General features: G+C 40.7%; 1 protein-coding gene across 1 annotated transcript in view; it reads left to right on the top strand.

Moving 5' to 3' along the window:
- Positions 1-25,009, top strand: part of GCN1 (GCN1 activator of EIF2AK4) — a 42,732-nt gene that overhangs the window by 6,958 nt on the left and 10,765 nt on the right. The window contains exons 11-46 of the mRNA XM_082774120.1: positions 244-372; positions 584-634; positions 1,040-1,138; positions 1,420-1,593; positions 3,122-3,274; positions 4,058-4,150; positions 5,613-5,688; positions 5,852-6,011; positions 6,927-7,116; positions 7,242-7,366; positions 7,734-7,912; positions 8,086-8,179; positions 8,616-8,729; positions 8,809-9,007; positions 9,513-9,668; positions 12,647-12,828; positions 13,094-13,174; positions 13,671-13,814; positions 14,453-14,580; positions 14,762-14,951; positions 15,373-15,443; positions 16,247-16,412; positions 17,429-17,623; positions 17,793-18,039; positions 18,711-18,832; positions 19,139-19,253; positions 20,010-20,189; positions 20,532-20,752; positions 21,481-21,549; positions 21,697-21,835; positions 21,945-22,141; positions 22,509-22,651; positions 23,406-23,523; positions 23,665-23,880; positions 24,206-24,370; positions 24,780-24,941. Of these exons, the coding sequence (XP_082630246.1) occupies positions 244-372; positions 584-634; positions 1,040-1,138; positions 1,420-1,593; positions 3,122-3,274; positions 4,058-4,150; positions 5,613-5,688; positions 5,852-6,011; positions 6,927-7,116; positions 7,242-7,366; positions 7,734-7,912; positions 8,086-8,179; positions 8,616-8,729; positions 8,809-9,007; positions 9,513-9,668; positions 12,647-12,828; positions 13,094-13,174; positions 13,671-13,814; positions 14,453-14,580; positions 14,762-14,951; positions 15,373-15,443; positions 16,247-16,412; positions 17,429-17,623; positions 17,793-18,039; positions 18,711-18,832; positions 19,139-19,253; positions 20,010-20,189; positions 20,532-20,752; positions 21,481-21,549; positions 21,697-21,835; positions 21,945-22,141; positions 22,509-22,651; positions 23,406-23,523; positions 23,665-23,880; positions 24,206-24,370; positions 24,780-24,941 (5,243 nt within the window). The remainder of the gene's footprint in view (positions 1-243; positions 373-583; positions 635-1,039; positions 1,139-1,419; positions 1,594-3,121; positions 3,275-4,057; positions 4,151-5,612; positions 5,689-5,851; positions 6,012-6,926; positions 7,117-7,241; positions 7,367-7,733; positions 7,913-8,085; positions 8,180-8,615; positions 8,730-8,808; positions 9,008-9,512; positions 9,669-12,646; positions 12,829-13,093; positions 13,175-13,670; positions 13,815-14,452; positions 14,581-14,761; positions 14,952-15,372; positions 15,444-16,246; positions 16,413-17,428; positions 17,624-17,792; positions 18,040-18,710; positions 18,833-19,138; positions 19,254-20,009; positions 20,190-20,531; positions 20,753-21,480; positions 21,550-21,696; positions 21,836-21,944; positions 22,142-22,508; positions 22,652-23,405; positions 23,524-23,664; positions 23,881-24,205; positions 24,371-24,779; positions 24,942-25,009) is intronic.

The following is a 25,009-nucleotide window of genomic DNA, read 5'->3' as shown; positions in this document are numbered from 1 at the left end:
CTGGAGGGAATGATGAATTCAGAATAAGTCTTGCTTCACCTTTATGGCTGTATGTATAAGAATTCGATCGCTGGTGTCGAGGTTGATTTATTTGGGTGGGAGGATGATACTGTAACTTGGCACTGGAATAGTTCATGTGACGTTCCAGAAGCTGAGTCAGGCCACATGCAAAGATACATCCTTGTCTCGCTGATTTTATGCAGTTTGTGATAGAGAGCTCTTAGCTCGTGCATCATTTTCTAGGTCATCTGAAATCCAACAGTGTGCAGCTGATGGATGAAGCAGTTGTTGCATTAAAGAATTTGGCTCGACAGTGCAGTGATCCTTCAGCTGTGGAGTCATTGAGCAGACACCTTTTTGCCATCTTAGGGGGTGAGTAAATTGTATGATAAGTAGCAGAGGTGAATAAAGATTTTTTGGCTTCAAGGTGTGTTTTGTGTATTTTTTTCTGTTGATTTTGACTGTCTGTATGGTAGGGGCTGCTCAGCCTGGGTCAGGGGTATTTTAGAGAAGATAGCTGATGTAGCACATTGTGATTGCCTGTCTGTGCATCAGCAGTCACCCATTTGTTTCTTGTTGGCAGGCTCGGAAGGGAAGCTGACAGTTGTTGCTCAGAAGATGAGTGTCCTTTCAGGTGAGGATCCTAAAAGAAAGCTGCTTCTCTAGTGGAGCAAATCCAGCCGATGGCTGAATGAGAAGAAGCCGTATTTGAGCCTTTAGGAATTAATCCCTGCCTGGTTATTCTCTGTTGGCTGTGGTTAATGTCATACAGGGTGCTGGATACTGCATGTAAATTCTTGACTTTCTCTTCAATGGAAATAGTTGGCTAGTAGGCTAAAATGTTTTCTGCAAGGAAGGAGGTGACTGTCTCGGGTAAAAATGAAGACAGCGTCCTGTAACATTGTTTCATGGTGGATGTGACATCCAGATGTAGTTATGAGAAAGAGATGTCTGAGCAAGGACTCAAAAGCAATTGTTCTGAGGTTTTACAGCAAGCGCTGGTACTTTAGGAACTAATGAGAGATGTTTTTCTTTTCAGGGATCGGTAGCCTTAGTCACCATGTGGTTTCTGGGACATCTAGCCAAGCTCTGACCGGAACTGTGGCTGAGCTTTTCATCCCTTTTCTGCAACAAGAAGGTGAGATCTCTTGCTTTTTTTTCTGGATTTGTTAAGCTGCTTTCATCTTGAGCAGGCTTTTCATACGGCCTGTTACTTAGGACAAATCCTGATTTTTTCATGTTGTGCTATAAAATACATTGCACCATTTTGAAGAGCAGCCCTGTGGAGACAACTCTATGCCTGTTAGAAGCACGTGCATTCTTGTCCTTCCTCACCCCAACATTATCTGCTTTCTGTTTTATGTGTTCCTGTGTTCTGTGTAACTGCTGTACTGATGTGAGCCCTGTGTTACTTTCTAGTCCATGAAGGCACGTTGGTTCATGCGGTCTCTGTCCTGGCTCTTTGGTGTGTTCGGTTCACCACAGAAGTCCCTAAGAAGCTGGTGGAATGGCTAAAGAAAGCCTTCAGCCTTAAAACCTCCACTTCAGCTGTGAGGCATGCCTACCTGCAGTGCATGCTAGCTTCTTTCAAAGGTAAAACTGCACAGCTATTAATAACTCTCTTGACTGTGTGGCTTAAGAAATGAGTAATCAACTTCTGTTCTTGTTGATATAGTAGATAACTGTGTGGGTTAAGAGAGATTTTGTAAGGTGATACCTGTTCATTAACCTTCATTTTTCTCCTTGAAGTCTCTTTTGCTTTCAAGCCTTTAAAGATATCGTATCTCCTTGTATAACTAAGTATCACTATCTGTTGTGCTGTCTTTTCATATACCCCAAAGTAATTTTGGATTGATTTGCTTTATAGATTGCAGTATTTCTAGCTAAGGGACCATGCTTTTGCTTGGTCCATAACACTGGTATTGTGGGCTGCAGTTTTGATGCTCAGGAGCTTAATTTTTTTTTTTTTTTTTTGAAGGAATATGTTTTTGAAATCTTCACAGCCGTTGGTGATCCTTTTCAGATTTGCCTCAGTTGGTTGTATTCCCTGTGCTGACTTCAGCACTTCATCTGCAGTTCAATAGGTGATAGGTCTGCTCTCTGTATGTGAGATCTCTCTTGTTGAGGCAGTATGAATTGAAAAGTTGTTACATGTTTTCCTGAGAGATGAATAACTTGGTCTATTTTATTAGGTACAATGAACTTGCCATTTGTTTTTTCTCAACATGGATATGAGTAGAATTAAAATTCCATGTTTTTCTATTATAGCTGCTGGGAATTTCTGTGTTATCCTAGGGCTGAAAAAACCCACCAACCACTTTAAAAACTAGTTAGGTTTCACAGGAGGCTGGTCCCTTCATAGAGATACATGTAAAGTATGGGAAACCTAAAGTTGCTCATGCTTTGCAGAGGCAGGGGGGATTACATGTGTGAGGTGTGCAGCTGTTAGAGGGATCACGGCCTAAGACATTCATATTCCAAAACAATTTACTCAGCACTGGCATGCTGGCTGCCATTACTTTGGCCCAGTAGGTGAAGTATCCAACTTAAAAAATAAAGATTCTAACTCTTACAGGTTTATGGTTAAAACACTACCTGCAAATACTCAGTGTACAAAATCAGTGTCTTCTGTTTCTTTTTTTTTTTGGCATCGTCTGAGGTGTTGCTTCTGGAAATAGCTGGAACGTCTAGCTCAGTTCCCTTAGACGCGAGGGTCACAGATCAGCGGGATTCCTTGGCTTCTGAACATTTGAGATGGAACAGATGGTTGTGGCTTGCCAGGAATTTACTTCTGCGCTCTCAGAGAAACATAGTTTTAACATCAGACTTCCTGTGATTTGAACTAGTTCCTTTTATGTAACCGGATTAGCATTTTCTTTTGCATCCCGTGAACAGAAACTAGTAGTGGGATGGGACCCTTTTATCTGTGAGGAAAGGACTAAAGTGGTTATCATCCTCATAGCTAAAGTTTGATCACAGGAGTGATTGGCAGTGCTTTGGGAGTCTTCCCCATCTGTGTCTGGTTTGCTTCTTGTGCTGTAACAACAGAAGAACCATTGATACCTTTGGTTTAAGGTGTGAAGGATCTTGTTTTGCAGTTTGTCTCTGTCTGTCTCCTCAGGTGACACATTATTACAGGCAATGGACTTGCTGCCAATGCTGATCCAGACAGTAGAAAAAGCAGCATCCCAAAGTACTCAGGTTCCCATGGTAACCGAAGGAGTTGCGGCAGCTTTGTTGATCTGCAGGATGTCTGTAATTGAGGGACAAACTGGTAAGATCACAAAACGTCTTGGCAGAATCCAATATGACCAGGCTCTAAGGAATAACACTTTTTCTTGACAGTGTGCCTCAGGTTCTATTCCTTAATCCATATATTGCTTCTGAGCAGAGAATCACTGCCCTTTGATAAAACAGGGAAAGATTTATTCTGATCTCTCCTGGTTCTGTCAATAAGAAATTCTTGCTCTTCTGTGGCTTTGCAAATTCCAGCTTCCATTCACTTGGGGCAGTATTTCTCTTTGCTCTGACAAAAAATTAATTGAGACCTTACATGCTAGGATATGACAGAAGTGTTAAAAGTGTTGAAGCATTCAAAGTGTAACTTGTTTGCCATTTATGTAGTATTTTTACAAACTATCTTTGGAAAACTGCAGGACTGGAATTCTGTTTTCCATTAGAACATATTGCAAGAACTGTCTGAATTCATACATCTGCCAGGATATAAGATCCAGATGTGTTCTGTCTGTCAAAAGCAACACATCAGCTTTCTCCTTTTCTTCATTTTTAGGGAGTCTTGCCCTATGAAAATTAAGGTGAAACAGATTTTACGTTTCACAAGTGTAAGTCAGAGAAATATATTTTTTTCAACAGGTGTTTTTTAGACATGCTTATAGTTCTAAATGGGAGATGAGAGGCTTTGTAAGTGAAGACAAGCAAAAACTAGAAATAGCTTCAAAAATTTCAGGAGACAGAATTTTACTGTATTCTCTGTAACCTGGTAAGTTCTTACTCATTTTGATAAGTCCTTGATAGACATCTTTGCTTTTCTTCTCAGAGTCTAAGTTGAGCAGCTTCTGGCAGCTGATTCTGGATGAGAAAAAACAAATTTTTACATCTGAGAAGTTCTTGCAATCCGCTTCAGAGGAAGGTAAATTATCAGTTATTGCGTATCCTGTTACTGTTTAATTCTATTACTTAAGCAAGCTACTTTGCTGTTAGCCCTGTTCTGTGGTCCTTGGGGATCCATTTTCAGATTGAAATGAGCAATGCTCTCTTCTAGAAGTATATCTAAATTAATTGTAACCTGGCAGTGAATTAATTAATGTCTAATGTTTCTATCCTATGTTATCAAACATTTACAATTCCAAATCTTTATATTCAGTGAAGGTCTTTCCAATTCAAAAAAGTGTGTGGTGTTCCAGCTTGTAAGTAGATAGTTGCGGCCAATCTAAGGGACATGGATAAGCATAAAATTAGGAAGAAGATGGGGAAAAGTAAAATAAGGTTGGAGAAGAATACTTGCAGAGGAAGCTTGTAAGATAATGTGGAGGAAGAGTAGTAACAGATAAGAAATCAATTGGGTTATACATTAGTCTATCCATGCTCTATTTTGTTCTCTTGTGTTTAAAGATTAATTGGAAAAAAAAGAAAGTGCCCCACAGAAACATCACTGACTGTCTTTTAAACTGAAAGCCTTGCAAATGAGTTCATGAATCGTTTCTCTGAAATGAGTTCATTTATCTTTTGTACAAAGCTCTGAAGAGGTAAATGAGAACTAGCATAATTTCTTTGCTTGCTGTGATCATTATTTGCTGAAGGCAATGGGCAATGTGTATATCCAGTCATTTTCCTTCCCAAGTCTGCAGGTATCCTGAAACAATATGATCTGGAAAATTGTTTATCAGTCCATTAGGATGTTAATCCCCAAAACTAATGCTGGTAATTTTGAGAGTAAGCATTGTCGTGATTTGTTATTGGTTATTAATGAACAAAAACATCCAGCCAATGTATTTAACATCCCCAAGCTATCTGATGCATTGAATCTCCAAAGCAACCTGTTATCGTACTTAATATGGGTTATAACCTACCCTACATTTCAGGGCTTTCTGCTCCTGTTTTTATGATGTGGTTGGACATTGATATGCAAACTAAAGGGTCTAGTGACAGTAAAAGCTCGGATGATAGTATGTGGTAAAATACAAAAGCTATCGCTCCCACAGCGTTATGCGCTTTTTAATGAATTTATTAAGCATTTTATTGTCACATAAGACATTTCAGCAATGCTTGGGAATTAACAGTATTGATGCAGTGAGTATGGTGCTTCTTATTTGATTTGCTCTGTTTACTCACATGAAAATAGGCCTCTCATACTGGTTAAGGAAAATCTGCTGGAGTGAAGCTAACCACGATTCTCTTAGCTCATGATTCTGTTTCCAGTCTTGTTAGATGTTAATTGGACTTGTTCCTAGCTTTACTGAGAAGCTTATGTAGAGGCTCAATTTTGGCAGTTATTTTATTGTGTGCTGATTGCTGTTTATTCATTCTTAAGAAAAAAAATCTCCTTCTGTATTAAATCACATGCTATTTTAAATATTTGTCTTTTCCCACAGCAATGTGTACTGTACTGCAGCTGACAGAGCGTCTCCTCTTGGATCATGCACAGCGGCTCCCTGAAAGTAAAGTTCAGTACGTAGAGTGCTGTTACTGATCTGGGTCTGACCCTGAATGTTTATGCAGGAGAGGGTGGGCCTGGGACTTTGCACAAAATGCTGAATGCTTTGTGCTTTTGTGGCCAGGTGGTTTGCAGAGCTACCTCCGTTGCTCGACCTGTTTATTTCTCCATTTTCAGGCAGTATCACCGTGCCCTTATTGCAGTACTGCTGAGTCGGACCTGGCATGTTCGAAGACAGGCCCATCAAACAGTCAGGAAGCTTTTGTCCTCTCTGGGAGGGTATAAACTGGCTTATGGGCTCTTGGAGGAGCTGAAAGTGGTTCTCAGTTCTCATAAGGTGAGCAGTCAAGAAGCCTCGTCCCTGCTTATCTGCTTGTGTGCTGCCCATCAGCTCCATACCCTAGGTTTGCTGTTAATGTTGACATACAGTGTGCTAGGAAAAGGACTCAGTTCCAGCTTTGTGATCTTCTAGAAATGCCACTTGTTCCTAGATTACTGCTATTATTTTGTTAGTGTCCCTGGTGTGTGAGGCTGCCTAGTCTTCCTTATATGCACAAAAGCCACATTATTCCAAATTACTTGGGGAGGAAGCTGCAGTTTTCCATGTTCTTGTATCATTTAAAAAGCAAATTTAATCCCCACTAGAAGACAAGGTATGTAGATCCTTTCTCAGTATCCTAGTTCTTTGGCCCTGGCTAACAGTTCAGACTGCCTGTTTAAAACAAATGCAGTATAAATACTTCAGTAACAACTAGTATCAAAAAAAAAATATAAATTTAAAACCTGTATTATTGGGCATGCTGCTAAGCCAGCACCACGTGAAGTTGCTAAATAGGTTAAGTTGCATTATTTAGGTACCAAGGGTGAGACTTCATAAACAGTATTTCCATTTCACAGACGAAGCCTGAATAAGGTATTTTTGAAAGATACTGGGTAAAATTAGACAGCAGAAGCTGGGCGTACTGTTCCTAGCCAACTGGTGAAACCTTTTCCAAAGTCCTCTTTGCTAAAAATGATAGTTTGAGTTTTATTTTACCCTGCCTTGCCAAATCTAGTATGGTCTTCTGCTCTTAGTCTTTCCACCACTGTCAGCACTCTGCTTTGGCTCCATTATCACCCTTTATTTTATTGGAAAACTTGAGGTTGCTAGCACTTTCAGAGGGAGCTGATTTCTGGTGTTCAGTATGGTGTTCCTGTAGGAAAGTGTGCTCAGGAAAGCTTGCTGTGATGTTAATGACAAATTATCCCCTAGGTTATGCCTCAGGAGGTTCTGGTGATGGAGTCGGGAGAGTTGTCAGAGCTAGGAAAGACGTACATTCCTCCCCGTGTACTTCACGAGGCACTGTGTGTCATCTCAAGTGTGGCGGGGCTGGATGTGGATTCCTTTGAGACAGAAAAGCTGGCTCTGGAGATGCTGCTGGTGAGCCATCATCCGTCTCTAGGTAAGTGAAGGGATAAAACCACTCTCACGAACAACAGATTTTTTTTTTTTTTAATTTTAGCTTTTTGTTTCATTGTATTAGTAATCTGCTTCATATTCATTATGTTTATTTATTCTTCATGCTAGTGGCAGTACAGCCAGGTCTTTGGCCAGCCCTCCTCATCAAGATGAAGATAGATCCCAAAGACTTTATTACCAAACACCTGAATGACATACTACCCAGACTCACTGCCTACACTCCAGAAAACCAGGTGATAAACTTCTGCTTTTCTGTTGTTTGTATGCGCAGATACTTTGGAACAAAAAATTTTTTTGGAGGAGTTCAGTGCTAACTGGTCTGTCAGAAAGGAGATATGTCTGTAAGGAGGGGGAAAAGCAGGTTCAAAGAGAAATCCAGTGGAGAAAAAAAAAAGCTGGGATTTAAGGCTGTAGGGGGATGTGTATCAGCAGTTGAATAGAATTCTAGATAAGGTTTTGGTACTCAGTGGATGATGAAATAGAACTTCAAGGGTGTTGCTCTCAAAGAATGTAACATGGCCTACTTCAGCAGGGCATACTCTTTTGAAACAGTATCAAGGAATACTGATCATAGTGGATTTTCCTTTGTTTTCTTGATAGTCATCCATGAATGCAGTGGGATCTCTCTCCCTGCTTTCACCTGGCAGAGTGCTCCCACAGCTCATCAGCACTATCTCAGCATCAATGGAGAATCCAGCTCTGTGCCAGGTTACTCGAGAGGAATTTGCCATCATGAAGACACCAGAGGGAGAACTGTATGACAAGTCTATAATACAGAGGTAAGACTATAATTTCTTTTTTCTGTGAACATGGGGATTGATTCCTGCTGGCATCTCGTCAGTGAGTGAGTGGGTTTGGGTTTGTCAGATACTCTTTTCTGCACAGAAGTTCCTAGATTTGTGTGCCTGAACCTTTCTTCAGAGTAGTGCTGATTCTTTGCTTCCTTTCTCAGTGCTCAACAGGACAGTATGAAAAAGGCTAACATGAAGAGGGAGAATAAAGCTTACTCTTTCAAGGAACAAATCATTGAGCTGGAGCTGAAGGAGGTGAGGTGATGGGAACAGGAAAGCCATTAGTGATGGCTGAGACACAAAGCTATCTCATCTGTTTTGTGCATGGCTTTTGGCATACCTGTGTGTACACTTTTGGGAAAGATTAACTGTATTTCTTTCAATACCTCAGTATTTTATTTTCTTGTTTCTGTGTATATCAGTTTCTCTTGTGCCTATATTTGTATCAATTTTTGCTGTATTCTACTGATTTGTGAGTGTACTTATTAGTTGGTAATGCCTGTTTTTCTCTTCATCTCTTGTTCAGTGCATCTTGTGTGAGTTTCCCAGCAAGGGTTGTTAAACAGGTGCTTCCATCCTATTTTAAAAGTAAACTCTGAAAAACAAGGTGTCCAACTTGCTCCTCCACCTAATTGAAGGTTTAGAGTTAATAGTTCCAGTTATTGATGTCCATGGTGCTCTCTATTTGCAGGAGATAAAGAAGAAGAAAGGAATAAAGGATGAGGTGCAACTAACTAGCAAGCAGAAAGAACTAATGCATGCACAGCTGGAAAAGGAGTCTCAAATAAGAAAACGACTGAAGGAGGCAAGTTTTGATCTTTTTTTGCCAGCCCTGCAGCTACCAGAGTAATTTATGGTAATCTTTCAATTTGTTTCTCTTACAGCTTGATAATGAACTGGAAACAGCCTTGGGACTCCTGGACACTGTTATCAAGAGAAAACCTCCTGGTCTAACTCAGTACATTCCTGGTCTCATCAGCTCCTTCTTGCCACTTTTTAGATCACCTTTGGCTGCTCCAAGAATTAAGGATCCTTTTCTTTCCTTAGCTTCCTGTGTCATGCCTGCTCGACTTAAAACCTTTGGTTAGTATTTGCAGTTGCTGTTTAATGGCAGGGTGCGTTATTTTTATGGCAGGGTGGTCAAAATCCTCCCTCTTACAAGCTGTGAATCGTGACCGTATAACACAGACAGCTAAGAAGAAAAACCACTATGGAACAGTGTTTAAGGAGGTGACTGCACTGTCCTAGTGATCCCGCTGCTGGACAGGTCTTGGTTTGGGCTGACGTCTTTAGAAAAGCTTGGGATTACTGAAATTTCATGACAGGTGTTGCAAAACAAGAAGAGTTTGCTCCTTGTTGGAGGGAACACACAATAGTGTTCATACAGCAGAAAGTGACTCTTCTGAAGGAAAATATCCCCTATAGCCTTTGGGGCTGTGCTTCCATCTCGGCACATCTTTTGCAGCCTGGGATGTTTCCTAGAGCTTTGTTAGAATTCTTTGGTCTGTGTTCTGGGAGTTTGTTCTCAATAAATGTTTGGTTTTAGGGTTTTAGTCTTTTCGTATATTTTTTTATTCTTTCACACCAGGTATTTTACTGAGCCATGTGACCTTGCGCCTGATGAAACCCGAATGTGAACTAGATGATTCCTGGTGTCAAGAAGAGCTGCCTACTGCTCTCAACAGAGTTGTTAGCTTGCTGCATGCCCACACCATTCCTAGCCGAACAGGCAAGGGAGAAACAGGTAAAAAGCACTGTAGATCTTAACCTTCTTCCCCCCTTGCCCCAGTAACGTAGTTCTTTTATTTTTTTGGTTTGTATAATGTTTTATAGGTGAGACTTCGCTTTTTTATTTTTAAATCCAGTAAGTCTTTTCATAGATACGAAAAAACTTAACTTCCTCATTAATTTTTTTTTCTCTTTGTGTGGTGGCAGTAGTAGAAAAGATATTACAAGTATAGTTAAGTGTAGAAATGAAACAGCAATAATTTTTTCTTAAAATGGTTCAGGCAGAAATAATAGTTGTGAAATTAAGACTCATCTTTGCTAAGGACAGTTCTTGCATTTCACCACCACTTAGCGTAAGTGATTCAGTGAGACTAAGTGGAAAGACAAAATAATTGCTTGTTATCTGAGATCTCAGCAGAGAAGTGCCTGTGGCGGCTTCTTGTTTTCTACGTAGTACTGCAGTTCATGAATATTTTATTCTGGCATGGTTACAGAAGAAGCAGTTCCTTTCTACTTCATAGCATAAGGGCAAGCACCAATATTTTTATAGTTCAAGAATATGATCTGGGCTAAAATGAACCCAGGGGTTAGTTTTAAAATAGATCAATTCCAGAATCTGCTTTATGATGGGGTATGCAAGTACTTGTATCACTACATGCTAATAGGTAAGAATTCTTAAGAGGTTGGAGAAGTCTGCTTCTCTTGGAGGCAGGGATGACTTAAGCTGTCTTTACAGATGCGGTGTTCTGTAGTGATAGAGGTGATTCATCCAGGCTTTGGAGCTGATCATCATCTAACTCAGTCAGAAAATGCTGTGGTAGACAGTTTATAAGTTTTAGAAGAAATCTAGGATTCCACTTGGTCCCTTACCCCAGTCATTCAGTTCTGCCCGTACAGTTCTGTTGCTGGTCAGATCTGCAGTTTTGTAACTCTGACATAAATAATCTTTAGTGTTAAGCAGGAGCAGTTGACCATGTTGAGGACCACTTTAGTGCTCAATGTCTCTGTGATAATTCAGTGTCTCTGTTATTTCATACATTTCCATATTAATTGCAGGATCATTAACATTTGAATGCTTATTTCCAGAAACTAGTGGAAGTATTTTGAAATGTTCTGCCTTCAATATTTCTTACAGTGCTTATTTAAATGAATATTTGATTTTTTTTTCACTTCTCCAGCAAGAGAAAGGCAGTAGGTTCCATAACACTTTGTTGGACAAGTCAAGTTGTATTCCCAAATAATTTTTCCTAAAAGTTCTTAAAATGCTTTTGAGTGCTGTCTTACACAATACTGTTTAGTGGAAGTTACTTTCTTCAGTTACCACGATACTTAGGAAAGACTACACGTGTTTATACTGTGGATGGTAAAATTTATCATTCATTGCTGAAATGCCAAGATACATTTTAAAATACCAGCTACTCTTTTAACAGAACATTTATCTTCTCAGATAAAGCCTTCTCCTTCCTGCTGCATATAGAGGGACAGTTGCTTAAGCCTAAAAATATCTGGCCAATAATTAAAAAAAAAAAAAAAGCGTAAAATCAGATAGTGAGAAAAATCTCACATCTGAGATAGCGGGTTTTTTACCTAAACTATTCATGTTAAATAGTTAGGAGCTCTGTGTGTTTGGTATTTAATATTTCTCTCTTGAACTACTTCTGCAGTATCTATGCCCTACATAAGCTGACTAATACTGCAGTATTGTATCTGCAGTGCTCTTCATCTGCATCTTAGAAATCTAAATTGTGGCATTCTCTGACAGCACAGATAGGATGTTGAAAGCAAGCGTTTTCCCTAGATATCCAGTACTTTAGTTTTAACAATATATAAAAGCCTGGCTCCAACTAGAGGCCCACAGGCATATGTTCAAGAATACATTATACACTTAACCGTATACATCCTCAGCAAGTAAGTGGTGCTGACAGTTTAGCTTGAAACCAGAAAGAATCATTCTTTCTTTTTCCTAATTGTAGCTTTCAGATTTTCTTTAAACGTTTTGCTTTGGACTAACTGGAAGAATGAAAAAAGTACTTGTTATGTCCCATAGCAAAGCACCTGTAAGAAGGAAGAATCAAAGTCTCTAACAACAGGAATCCAAAAGCTCTAATTTTTTCAAAGGGGAAGAGGGTTTGAGCCTTGTGCCGGAATTAGAGAAACCTCATTCTCAAGAATCCAAATGAAGGTTGGAGTGACAGGTTTGTTAGGTTGCTAGGAAGTGTTTAAAAGGAATACAGCTGGCAAATAAGCTGCTACTTTGGGACAAAGCAACTTTAAAAACGAGTTAGTTAAATAATATCAGATCCCTGTTGCTTTGAATAAAATTAACCTTTTTTTTAGTTTAATTCAAGTGAATTCTCAGAGAGTGTAGATGCAAACTTAATACAATTTAAATATTAGATTTTTAATTTCAACGCTGATTGTGTAATGATTTAATTTTGTCATGTCTCCTCCATCCACTGAGTATGGTCTGTATAGACAAAACCATGGTTTTGCATGTCCATGTACTGTAATCCACTGAATTGTTTCAATAGATTTTGCTCAGCAAATTGCATTTGCTGCATGCGTTGAAATATTATAGTATTGGAAGTAATTTGTAATTCTAATATGACTTTAATTAAAGCCAGCTCATCAGGGTAGCAAGCAAGAACATTAGGTAGATCTGAGTGCCTAATGTCAGTGTTGGAGGCCTAATGTTGCTGCCACTAAGCGGCAAAGTGATAGGGACTAAACAGGTGGCAGGCTGTGCAAGCTGCCTTCAACAGGCTGAGTGCTGTGTCTGTATGGGTTAAGTCCAGGTACACAAGACATCATCCCGTAGACCCTGTGCTTTTAGGGGCACAGAAATACTTGGAGTCACTTGACAAGCTTGTACATAAGATTGAAGCTGGCAATATCTGTTACAACCTACAAAGTGTACATTTTGCATCAGTCAGTGTTGTAAAATGGTGAGCAGTTCTGCTGTTCTGCTCACAGGATTCTTTTTCCTTTTCACAGGTGCTGCCCCATTATCAGCTCCAGCATTTTCCTTAGTTTTTCCTCTCCTAAAGACTGTTATGATCGAGACGCCCCACACCAGTGAAGACAAGGAGGAGTTCCTGGTCAAGATTCTGCAGATCCTTACGGTTCATGCTCAGCTGAGATCATCAGCAAATGGTCAGGCTTTGCTGGTAGATGAGGTAAGTGAGAGCTGTGGGGATGAGGTGACCTTCCTCAACAGCTGTACAGCTGAGGGAGGGGATGAAACAGCTAATGTGTAAACTGGACAATGCAGATTAATTCTACTAGTTAGTTAACAACGTACGACTGTTTTCTGTCACAGGTTTGGGTCATGTGCTTAGACCTAGTTTTTTATTGTGGTTCTTAAATAAGGACGGTCATACACAGGCAAAGTTCTTTGGAGTCACAAGACGTAAGGGTTTTTCTCCCCTCCTCCTCTTTCAGAATGGCCCAGAGTTGCTGCCCCGAAAGGACATGTTGATTCTGCTGACCCGGGTGATAGGAACAGGTTCTCCACGGTTACAGGTGAGTCCTCGGCTTCATAACAACTATCAGGATTCTGCCTCAGTTTCATCAACATCTAACTGAGGGAAATACATCAATCTGCTCCCTGAGGCTGGTGGTTGATACATCATCATTTGTCTCCTCTGTTTATGGTATTGGAGGGGGGTGGTTAAAATACCTGTGTCTTTTTTTTCCTGTGAGTTTTATGCATCAAACAGTCTTCAGTTTTCCCCAGGTGTTATTTTATTCCTTCTCTAAGGCCTTGTTCAGCTGAAAAAAATCAGTGACCAGAAGTAAAGTTTGATCAAAAGGGTGAGGTGGCAGAAAGATAAATAGTAACAAAATGGCATGGGATTGGACTGAACTCAGTTCTTGTTTTCATCCTGAAGCCTTCTCTGTTCTTTCAGAATTTCTTTGCTTGTGATAGCACTCAACGCCCACCTGCACTCCCTTTGATCAAATGCAGAGAAGAAGAGGGCAGTGGTGGAATCTCTAATGCTTCCTCTCGGCATTTCAGGTTCTAGCTTCCAACGCACTGACCTCCCTGTGCACGAGTAGCAGCGGGGAGGATGGCTGTGCCTATGCGGAACAGGAGGAGATTGATGTGCTACTGCAGGCCCTGCAGTCTCCGTGCATGAATGTTCGAGATGCAGCTCTCCGGGTAGGTGGGAACAACTCATGGTTACACTGACTTTTTTCATTTTTGGGGAGGTGAATCTTCTCCAACACTGTTGAAGAGAGGCTTCAGCTGTGATCCTAGTCCTTGGGCAATATGTCTGCAGGAGGAGGCTTTAGCTACTGAATGTTAATGCTGTGAGTAATGCTCTTTGTGCAAGATTTACCTGGTGGAAAAGAGTACACTCTGGGTCTATCCATACTTTTGTGTTGTTAAAACAAGTGTAATTACAACAGCTTAACATTTTCTATTTAAAATTGCATAGAGCTTAGTCTCAAAGGGAGAAGCTGTCAAAAAATTGCTTTGTCTATATTGGGCCTGGTGTTTTTGGAAAGCTTCAGGCTTAGTCACTTCAAAGAAGATAAAACCAAAAAAACTGAGGGTGCTTTTTTTTTTTCTTTGCCATCAAACAAATTTCTGCTAAGTTCTCCTGAGCTAGTTTCTCTGTTCTTAGGAACAGAAAAGACTGTAGTCACCAGAGCACAACCTAGTGCTGCACAAGTGTGCATGAATTTTGACATTTCCAATTACTGAGAGCTTGACTTTGCAAAAGTTTCAAGTGTTTTAAAGTATCTGTTTCTAAAATCAGATCTTTGCACTGATTCTCCTGTAAATTAATTCAGGGACTGATGGAGCTACAAATGGTTCTACCAACCCCAGACAGTGATGAAAAGAATGGACTGAATCTGTTGCGTCGCCTTTGGGTAGTAAAGTTTGATGTGGAAGATGAAATACAGAAGTTGGCAGAGAGGTGAGAGTTCTTCCTAGCTGAATGGATTGTAAGGGGGTCTTTCGATTGCTCACCTTGTGAAGCTTTATAGGCAGGGGCTTAGTCTCCTGCAGGCAGAGGGCAGGTTTGGGTCAGCCTTATATTGCACGTAACTGTGGCTTCTCTACCTGAAAGGTGATCTGTTGCTTCTGTGTGTCTGCAGGTTGTGGGAGTCCATGGGTCTGGAGCTGCAGCCTGACCTCTGTTCTCTGCTGATTAAAGATGTCATCTATCATGAAGAGGCAGTGCGACAAGCAGGTGCTGAAGCTCTTTCCAGAGCTGTAGCTCAGTATCAAAACCAGGCAGCAGAGGTTATGAATAAACTTACAGAGATTTACCAGGAGAAGCTCTATGTAAGTACTTTTGTCCCAAAGGCTTGACAGGCCCAAGCTTCTGATGTATTTTCTATTTTTTAAAAGACCGTTTTTCCCTTTGTTGGCTCTGAGGATATGCATGAAGTTTACTGTTGCTGTTTGAGCTTATCACAGACTTTAATGTATTGGTCCTCAAGTTAACAGCGAGTAATGGCACCATTCATTGCACAGGTGAATGATATGGCTTAGGTGATACAGGAAGACTGTGGCAGAGTAGGGACTAGAATTAATTTTTTTTGGTCCTAAACTAGCACTCTGCTTGTTTTTTATTATGCTCTTCTGCTAATGGTATCATACCTCTCTGCAGTGTTTTAAAAATGGCATTGCAGGTATGCCTGACAGTGTTCTCTGTGCTTGTGTCCTTGGAAAAGGCATTCTGATGAAATTTCCCTCCTTGCAGAGGCCACCTCCAGTTTTGGATGCTTTGGGACGAGTGATATCTGAATCACCACCTGACCAGTGGGAAGCAAGGTACAGTTATCTTCACTTTTATCTCCTCACTTCCTGTGCATCCCAATGCAGTGTTCCAGATTTTTATTTATACATCCAGGCAGTTTTCTACGCTTATATTTCTATAAGGGAATGTTCAAGGACAAAAGACACATTATATTGACTTGCTGATTTCATGGTTCCTTCTTGTTAAGAATATTTGTGCCCCTCAAGCAGGCTGGGCACTCCAAATTGGGATGCTCTCACTTCCATCCAAATACTTGGTGCTATCTTCTCTATGCCCCTCTGTTAAGAACAGGATCTTTCCTTATCAGTCTCTGAATCTTATCTTACTGGATTCCCACCTCTGTATGGGCAAGTGATTATTGCAAGAGAAGCAGGCAGCAGTGCTAGCCCTAATGAACTGAAAAAATTCCCGTTTGCAGACTTACTTTTTGTCTACTTGCATGCCCTGTGCAGGTCTAATTGGAGATCTTGTTTGCTCTCTTAGGATCATTTGTTTAGTGCTGAGGTGCTGATGTACAGCTGCTGTATTTCAGCAGTAGATGAAGTGATCCTGATGTCTGTGTGTTGGCCCAAGTATCTGTAACGCTTAATCAGCATAACAGGCATTATTTGGCTGAAGGATTGTTGTTCTTTTGGGAACCTTAGCATGGGGTTATGTAATGAAATGCACTTAGCTTGGACGCTCTGAAGCTCTCTGATTTCATAGTCTTTCTTTATCTCTTAATTTCTTTAATGTACTGTTGATAGCAGATATGTTTGAGACCTCAAGCAAATGCTGTCAAAAGTCACTAAGCTCACCCAGCTCACTGTCTTTACAGGTGTGGCATAGCGTTGGCCCTTAACAAGCTCTCACAGCATCTGGACAGTTCTCAGGTGAAGCCACTCTTTCAGTTTTTTGTACCGGACGCCCTGAACGATCGCAGTCCTGAAGTCAGGAAGTGCATGCTAGATGCAGCTCTTTCAACACTCAACACTCATGGCAAAGTAAGTCTGAATGCTTCTCTCTCTAGCACTGGGAACAGGTGGGATGAAAATGTAGATACTGTGTTGAAGCCCACTGATTTGTTTATTTTTATTAGATGGTGGTGTTGCTTGTAACAGCTTATGTTTTAATATAGTCTTTTTTTTTTTTTTTTTTTTTATCAGTGATGTTCTGTTAGCGACTAGTGTTGGCTATGACCATGATTCTATCATTGCTATAAAAAAAAGAAATAGCCCCGAATTAACTGGAGTTAAAATGGTATACAACTAGAGCAATAAAAGTAAAGTCATACCAATAATCTTCTAATTCTGGGAAGGTGATATCTGTTTTAGTCCTGATGGGAAGCAAAACTTGAAAACTTTCTGATTGTTGGCTTAATTAAACTTTATAGCAACTGAAATTATCCTGAACTAAGGATCATCACCTTCCTGACAAAGTTATGTTAGATGAGAGAGGTTTAGGGGATGTAAATTGCTCAGCTCCTTTTTTCCTCGTGTGTCAGTCACCTCCTCTGGACAGTCCTCTATATTCCTGTTAAGCTCAGTGTTCTTGCTCTGTTATCGCTCTTGTGTCTTGCAACTGCCTTTATAGTTTCTCTTGACAGGTGATGACAGTCAGAGTATTTTCATTATATTGTCTTCCCTTCTGTTTCTTAGAAAAGCAGTGTGAAGTTTCCTTTATCTTCCTGTTCTTTCTTTGCAAATGGAGCAAGCAAAAGGGCAGGCACTTAACGTTTAAGCTAGCAGCCTTGCCTGGTAACTTGCACTGCTTCTGGCAGAACATTGTGCTGACAGCTTTGGAGATCTAATTTTTAAGGACTAACTTCTCTCTAGCAGGAAATATTTGTTGCCTGTCAGGATGGCACAAGGTTTTATGTGATGTGGCATATTAAATGAACTGTAAATACTGTCTGATTGTTCGGTTTGTTGGCTCAGAGAAGAACAAACAAGTCCACTGAGCATAGCAAATCTCATTCTGAGTGGACTCTAGTGGCAAGTTCTGTGGTTTTGTTTTTCAGGACAATGTTAACTCTCTCTTGCCAGTGTTTGAAGAATTCCTGAAAAATGCTCCTAATGATGCCAGTTATGATGCTGTCAGGCAGAGTGTGGTCATTCTGATGGGTTCACTGGCAAAACATCTGGACAAGAGTGACCCTAAAGTTAAACCAATTGTTGGCAAACTGATAGCAGCCTTGTCCACACCATCTCAGCAGGTGGGTGCCTTCCAGGAGGAGTCCCCATGCAGAGGCAGGTTAACACTGATGTCAGAGAGATTAAAAATAGCTCTGGTGACAGACAGCTCTCATCGTGGGTGCAATCTAGGGGAAAGTTATGTCAGAGATCAGTATTTTGTGATCTGACAGCTGGTGGATTGTTTTACAGGTTCAGGAGTCAGTGGCGAGCTGTTTGCCACCACTGGTGCCTGCAATTAAGGAGGACGCAGGAGGAATGATACAGAAGCTGATGCAGTTGCTTTTAGAATCAGATAAGTATGCTGAGCGCAAAGGTGCAGCTTACGGGCTGGCAGGCCTGGTGAAGGGCCTTGGCATCCTTTCTCTCAAGCAGCAGGAGATGATGACCACGCTGACCGATGCTATCCAGGACAAGAAGAACTTCCGTCGGCGTGAGGGTGAGGAACTTTTCCTTCTGAAAGGGTTTTCCTTCTAAATACTTCCTTTATATTCTATCTACTACTGCTGTGGTCATATTGAATGATACCTTGTGCTTTTCTTTACATTTATTTTACGAAAGTTTGCAGCGTAGGAAATGAGGGCTGTCTGTTATGAAGCCACTAATTGTGTACAGCGTCCTAAAACTGGTCTGTTTGCATTGTGGTGGGAGAAGGTTATCTGGTCCTAGACAGTATGTTTGTACTCCTGCCTCCTGTTTTCAAAGGCAGGTGTTGTTGCTAGGTGGGCTTCTGCCTCTTGAGGCAGTACATACTCAGCTGGTCTAGAGTGGCTTTCAGAACCTAGTTTTTCCTTGTGATGCTGGATGTTTCCTGTCCTTATTTCTGTTTACTGAAGCTAGGAGTCAGGACTGTTACATGGGTTTAATGCTACTGAGCCTCTTGCTGTCCTTTCTGAGACCACAGATCTCCACCACAGTGCTTGCCAGAAGTGCAAGAAAGCAAGAGATTTTCAGGCTGAGATTTGGGGGCTTTTTGGAGGAATTCTACAGATATCTGGCAAATTATATTTGCTCTTTCCATTCCCTTTAAATGAAGTTATATTTTCACCTTTGTGTTTGTTTTTCCCCTTTATGTTTATTCTCCTCTGACTATCCTTTGTGTTTATTTAGGGGCTCTGTTTGCCTTTGAGATGCTCTGCAGCATGCTTGGAAAGCTCTTTGAGCCGTACGTGGTTCATGTGCTACCTCACTTGCTGCTTTGTTTTGGAGATGGGAACCAGTATGTGCGAGAGGTAAGAGGCCTCAAATTTCTCACAACATGCAGTGTTAGGAGAAAACAGAAACGGAATGGGTATGAATACTGTTTATAGTTAGGCAGATTGAGAAGGTGACACATGCCTGGAGATGCCACTAATATAACTTGATCTTCTTAAGAATTGAAAGCATCTTATTTCAATGGCCATTAACTGGGAGCTACTTGGCTAGCTGCGTTGTTGAACTTAGACACAATTTTACTTGAAGGCTTTGTTCCCATTGAGTCGTTGAGTGAAGAAGGAAAAAACATGTGACACCTTGTAAATGTTCTCTTCTCCTTGGAGGCTGCAGATGACTGTGCCAAAGCAGTGATGAGCAACTTGAGTACTCATGGGGTGAAGCTGGTTTTGCCATCGCTTCTTGCAGCCCTAGAAGAGGAATCTTGGAGAACCAAAGCTGGTATGGACCAATATCTGACTGACACGAGTGAGAGTAATTCATACGTTTGCTGTTGTTCCCCTTGCTTATTCCTGCATCCTTACACCCCTAAGGATATAGGAATAAGCACCTAATAATAAGTACCTAAATAAGTACCAATAAATAACTAAAGGGGGCTACAGGAAGGCTGGGGAGGGACTGTCAGCGAGAGTAGTGACAGGGCAAGGGGAAATGGCTTTATACTAAAGGAGTATAGATTTAGATTAGATATTAGGAAGAAATTCTCTACTGAGAGGGTGGCGAAGCACTGGAACAGGTTGCCCAGAGAAGCTGTGGATGCCCCATCCCTGAAAGTGTTTGAGGCCAGGTTGTTGAATAGGACTTTGAGCAATTTGGTCTAGTGGGAGGTGTCCCTGCCCATGGTTGGAGTTAGATAATCTTCAAGGTCCCTTCCAATCCAAACCATTTTATGATACCTGAGCAAATTCTCCTGGAAGATGCAAGGGACAGTTTTTATTCCTCATCTCTCCAGTAGTAGTCCAGAAGCTAGATGTTTCCTTTCCCACCCCCCCCCGTCATGCCCTTCTTTTCCCTGGTACTAAACAAAACAAAAATAGTTTTTGTCTTTTAAAGTGCATAGAGTGGCTTAGTGCATTTCAGCCATTCTGTGTGTTCTCTGCTAAGACCACTTGTAGATTTGAGTTTGAGGTGAATCTTCTCTTATTTCTTCTTTTGCATTTTTTTTTCTTTCTTTCTTTTTGTGTTCTTCATGCACAGGGTCAGTGGAACTGCTGGGAGCCATGGCATACTGTGCTCCCAAACAGCTCTCTTCCTGCTTGCCCAATATCGTGCCAAAACTTACTGAAGTGCTCACAGACTCTCATGTGAAGGTGCAGAATGCGGGTCAGCAAGCTCTCAGGCAGATTGGGTCCGTCATCAGGAATCCAGAGATCCTTGGTAAGAACTGTCTGCATCTCTGGTGCTGAACAATGACCTCGGTTTATAATAGCAATGTTTGTGTTCACTGCATTTAGGATTAAATGTGAACTTCTATAGAAATGAAGCTACTTCTGTAGCTGTATAACATGAAAGCTTCACAACAGCTGTCTGCTTCAGGGCTTTTTGTGAATACTCCTTTCTGTTTTGTCAGCTAATGTTGTTAGGATTTTCTCTGTTCTATGCTTCTGAATGCTTTAAGAGGATGTAAAGCATCCTGTGAGAGAACACCAGCTCACCCTGGCATGTGCTTTTGTTTTATGTACAAATAAAGTCTTTTCTCTCCTTTTTAAAAATATTCAGCAATTGCTCCAGTTCTGTTGGATGCTCTCACTGACCCTTCCAGGAAGACTCAGAAGTGTCTGCAGACTCTGCTGGATACCAAATTTGTCCATTTCATTGACGCTCCATCGTTAGCTCTTATTATGCCAATTGTTCAGAGAGCTTTTCAAGATCGTTCCACAGACACGAGGAAAATGGCTGCGCAGATTATTGGGAACATGTACTCCCTGACTGATCAGAAGGTATGGTACTGAAGAAGCTTTCTAACTGTATGCTGTATTTACTGTGTAGAAGCTAAGGGAGAAAGCACTGGGGATAATTTATTTGGTTTGGGGATTTTGTTATTAAGGTAAACAATATTAGAACCCAGGCAGCTTTAATTAAATGTATGTAAATGAACAGGCAGCGGCTATAAAGGCAGTGAAAATTCTCAGGAGCTTGAGACTGTTAGCTCTGCACTTGCCTCATCTAGGTATTATCAGATTTATCTCTGCAAGAGAAGTCTTTTAATTTTTACCATATATAAAATGCCTTAACAAATAAACAAGCAAAACTACTACCAGTGAAACACAGATCAGTGGCTTACAGATGGATCCTGGGGTTGTTTGAAAAGTATTTGTACAACCTCGCTGTAGGCTAAAGAGCTGTGTTTAATTTTTGTGCTGATAATCTCTATATTTAAACCTTGTGTAAATGTTAAGAGTGTTGGCTTTTCCTTAGATACAAAGTGGTAAGTTATGAGTGAGCATCAAAAAGGTTTTGAGTGGTTTGCACGGAACTGGTGGTCTGTGTTCTGCTTAGAGAACAATCCAGTGTGCTCATTTGCAGGGTTTTAAAAGGAACTGATTGAACTCTTGAGATGTTAAGGATGATTGCTAATAATAAGGGGCTGAACTGCCCTTTGCATAAAGATGATTTAAGTTTTTCTCATTTTGAATCTAGTACTTAATCTTTGGGCTCTTTGTTTCAGGATCTGGCTCCTTACCTACCCAGTGTGACTCCTGGACTGAAGGCATCTCTGCTGGACCCTGTACCTGAGGTAAGTCTTTTTGTACAAATACTGTTTCAGTGCATTATGTTAAATGTTATCATCATCTTCTGTAGATCTGTAATCAGGCTGACACATCTCTGTCTTAGTAACTTTGACAGGGTATCTTACAAATCTCTTGTTTCTGTTGTCTGTTAGGTGCGTACAGTGTCTGCAAAAGCACTGGGAGCCATGGTGAAGGGCATGGGAGAATCATGCTTTGAGGATTTGTTGCCATGGCTGATGGAGACACTGACATACGAGCAGAGCTCAGTGGACCGATCTGGTGCTGCTCAAGGTGAGGACAGCTGTGTATGAATACTGAGCTCAGGCTTTCTCCTACTGAATCAGATTAGCTTTGTTGTTTCTGACATTTATCAGCTCTGTTACTTGCTTTTTTCCTCCAGGTCTGGCTGAAGTTATGGCTGGTTTGGGGGTGGAGAAGCTGGAGAAACTTATGCCAGAGATTGTAGCTACTGCCAGTAAAGTGGATATTGCTCCACACGTGCGCGATGGTTATATCATGATGTTCAACTACCTGCCAATTACCTTTGGAGACAAGTTCATTCCCTATGTTGGTCCCATCATCCCTTGTATCCTTAAGGTATGTAGCAGAGACCTAAAGAGTTTTATTTGTTAGCAGATTAAAAAATAAAAAAACCTCCAGAGTATTTTAAGCATCATTTCCAGTAATTGTGAGAGAGGTAGATATTTGTTCGGCATTGCTGGACTATAAAAATACATAAATGAATTTAATTTATAAATGATTTATTCTTCAAGTTATTTGCTTGCTGGCTTTTGTAGTCACTAGTAATTTCTTGAAATCACCTTTGACCATTCACAACTCTATGGTCCATCTACTTTTCATGGCTGAGAGAAAACATCTTTTTGTTTTCCTTCTTGGTTTTGTATATTGTGGTGGAAAAGGAAAACAAAAACCAGCTTTCACAGACACTTCTCTCTCTGTGCAGGCACTAGCAGATGAGAATGAGTTTGTGAGAGACACTGCCCTGCGCGCTGGCCAAAGAATCATAAGTATGTATGCTGAGACTGCCATCGCACTTCTCCTGCCACAGCTTGAGGATGGCCTGTTTGATGATTTGTGGAGGATAAGGTAGGTTATATCTTACCCACAGACTTTCCATGCTTAGAAAACTGGTGTGATTAAGACTTTGTTGCTTCTCAAGCAAATTCAGAGACCTCCTATGAAGCAAAAGCAAATGTCTCTTGTTGCTTGTTGATTATGATGCCTTATAGCACCGAGCCTGAGAAGCCCTGCCAGTCATGGATCAGGTTTCCTGGTACCTCCAAAGCATTCCTACTAGATTATTAATTCTGATAGTGACTCTGAAAAGCACTTCCAAGGTAGCTGATGTGGCAATATTTAGTCGCAAACATATTGTTTCTCATTTTTCAAAGTGCTGAGTAAGGTATTGTTCACTTGTATATGGAAATGTGCAGTGGAGCACTCACAGCTAATAGCAGTTGCTCAAAAATTAGTTGTACTAAAAGGTTTGTGTCAGCTGAGTGCTGATGGTTGCCTTTATCACAGGAGAATGTCTTTTGGATTGGCACAGATACTGGCAACGTCTTCTTCCTTTTCAGAATCCACACAATTCCCTGATACATTGCTTTGATACAGGAACTTTCTTGTCCAGTCTGGCTTGAAATTCATTCCTTCCCCTTCTTTCTAGCATGCTTGTTCACAGTCATGTAGGCAGAACGATCTTATGTATCAGCCCATACAGCATTTCATTGCTGACCTAACTCTTTGCCTTGCATTTTGTTCATGTCTCTATTTTATGTGTTTGGACAGGGACTGCCTGATTACCCTGTTTTGTAACACTTGACTATCTTTCTGTTGCCAGGTTTAGCTCAGTTCAGCTCCTTGGAGATCTTTTATTCCATATCTCGGGAGTCACTGGAAAAATGACCACAGAAACTGCCTCAGAGGATGACAATTTTGGAACAGCCCAATCAAACAAGGTAAAGCTGTTCCTGCCTGTTGTGCTTTTTTAAAAATCAGCTTGGAAAGCCTGCTGGAAAGATGTATCGAATAAGCATGTATCTTGTTCTTTTTGTAAGCTTCGGGAATGGATAATAAAATTTTATGCTGTTTCTTTTCAGGCTATTATTAATGCTCTTGGTGTGGAGAGGAGGAACAGGGTGCTGGCTGGGCTGTACATGGGCCGCTCTGACACCCAGCTCGTAGTGCGTCAAGCCTCCTTACATGTCTGGAAGATTGTAGTCTCAAACACTCCTCGCACACTGCGTGAAATTTTGCCAACCCTCTTTGGGCTTCTGCTGAAATTCTTAGCCAGTACTTGCGCAGATAAGCGAACGGTGAGAAACTGAGTAATGTGGTCCCGTTACTGCAGACCTTATAAACTAATCCATGAAGAACACGGGAGAATTCTTTTATGAATCACTCTAAAACTATAATAAATTTAATTGGGCTGAGAGTGAGTATGAGTTCTCTCTTTACTGAAGGCAACTGTGATGACAGTAAAACTATTTTTCTACGACTACTTGTTACAGTGTTGTTTCCATTGCTACTACTCTTTCTATACTGTGAATGGTAATTTATAGTCAAAAGCTAACTTTCGCTTAAAATTCAGCTTAAGTTTTATAAAACAAGAAAACTAATTAAATAATTTTTGGGGAATAGGTTGCAGCACGGACGTTGGGAGACCTTGTCCGGAAGTTAGGAGAGAAGATCCTTCCTGAAATCATTCCTATTCTGGAAGATGGACTGAGGTCAGACAAGAATGATGAAAGACAAGGAGTCTGCATTGGGCTGAGTGAGATAATGAAATCTACCAGCAGAGATGCGGTAAGTTAAATAAGGAAGGTGAAATTTGCCATTTCCTAGGTATTTGTTACAATGCCGGGGTTGCAGTTGAGACGCAAAAATACAATGACAGTATTGGACATCTTTTATGGACTAGATTCAGGACTTATGATTGATGAGTTGCTATTGAGGCAAATGTACACATTTGCATCTGTTGATATATTTAAGCCATTGCACAGTTTTGACTTTTATAAGCTATCATAATAAAAAAAAAATCACAAGGTATCCTTAGAGCATTGCAAATCTTTGATTAATCCTTATTTTCTTCCGGTATATTTCAAGCAAACAGAAAGTTAGAGTTCACTGTGTAAATTCCTGTTCTTAGCTATTCTACTGAGTTGCGCATGTCCATTGTGCTTTAGATATTCTGTAATTTTATCTTTGTTTTCAGGTACTGGTTTTCTCCGAGTCCCTAGTTCCTACTGTGAGAAAAGCTCTGTGTGACCCTCTGGAAGAAGTCAGAGAGGCCGCGGCTAAAACATTTGAACAGTTGCACTCAACAATTGGACATCAAGCTCTTGAGGATATCCTGCCATTTTTGTTGAAGCAGCTGGTAATCATTACTCAGCGTTAGTCAACAACTTAATGATGTTGTGGGACAAGTTTTGAATGACTAGCTTA

This window comes from Aythya marila (assembly GCF_965140915.1).
Source record: "Aythya marila genome assembly, chromosome: 17".
In the NCBI taxonomy this organism is placed as follows: domain Eukaryota; kingdom Metazoa; phylum Chordata; class Aves; order Anseriformes; family Anatidae; genus Aythya; species Aythya marila.
The sequence above is the reverse complement of the archived record's forward strand: the minus strand, read 5'-3'. Positions and strand labels throughout refer to the sequence as shown.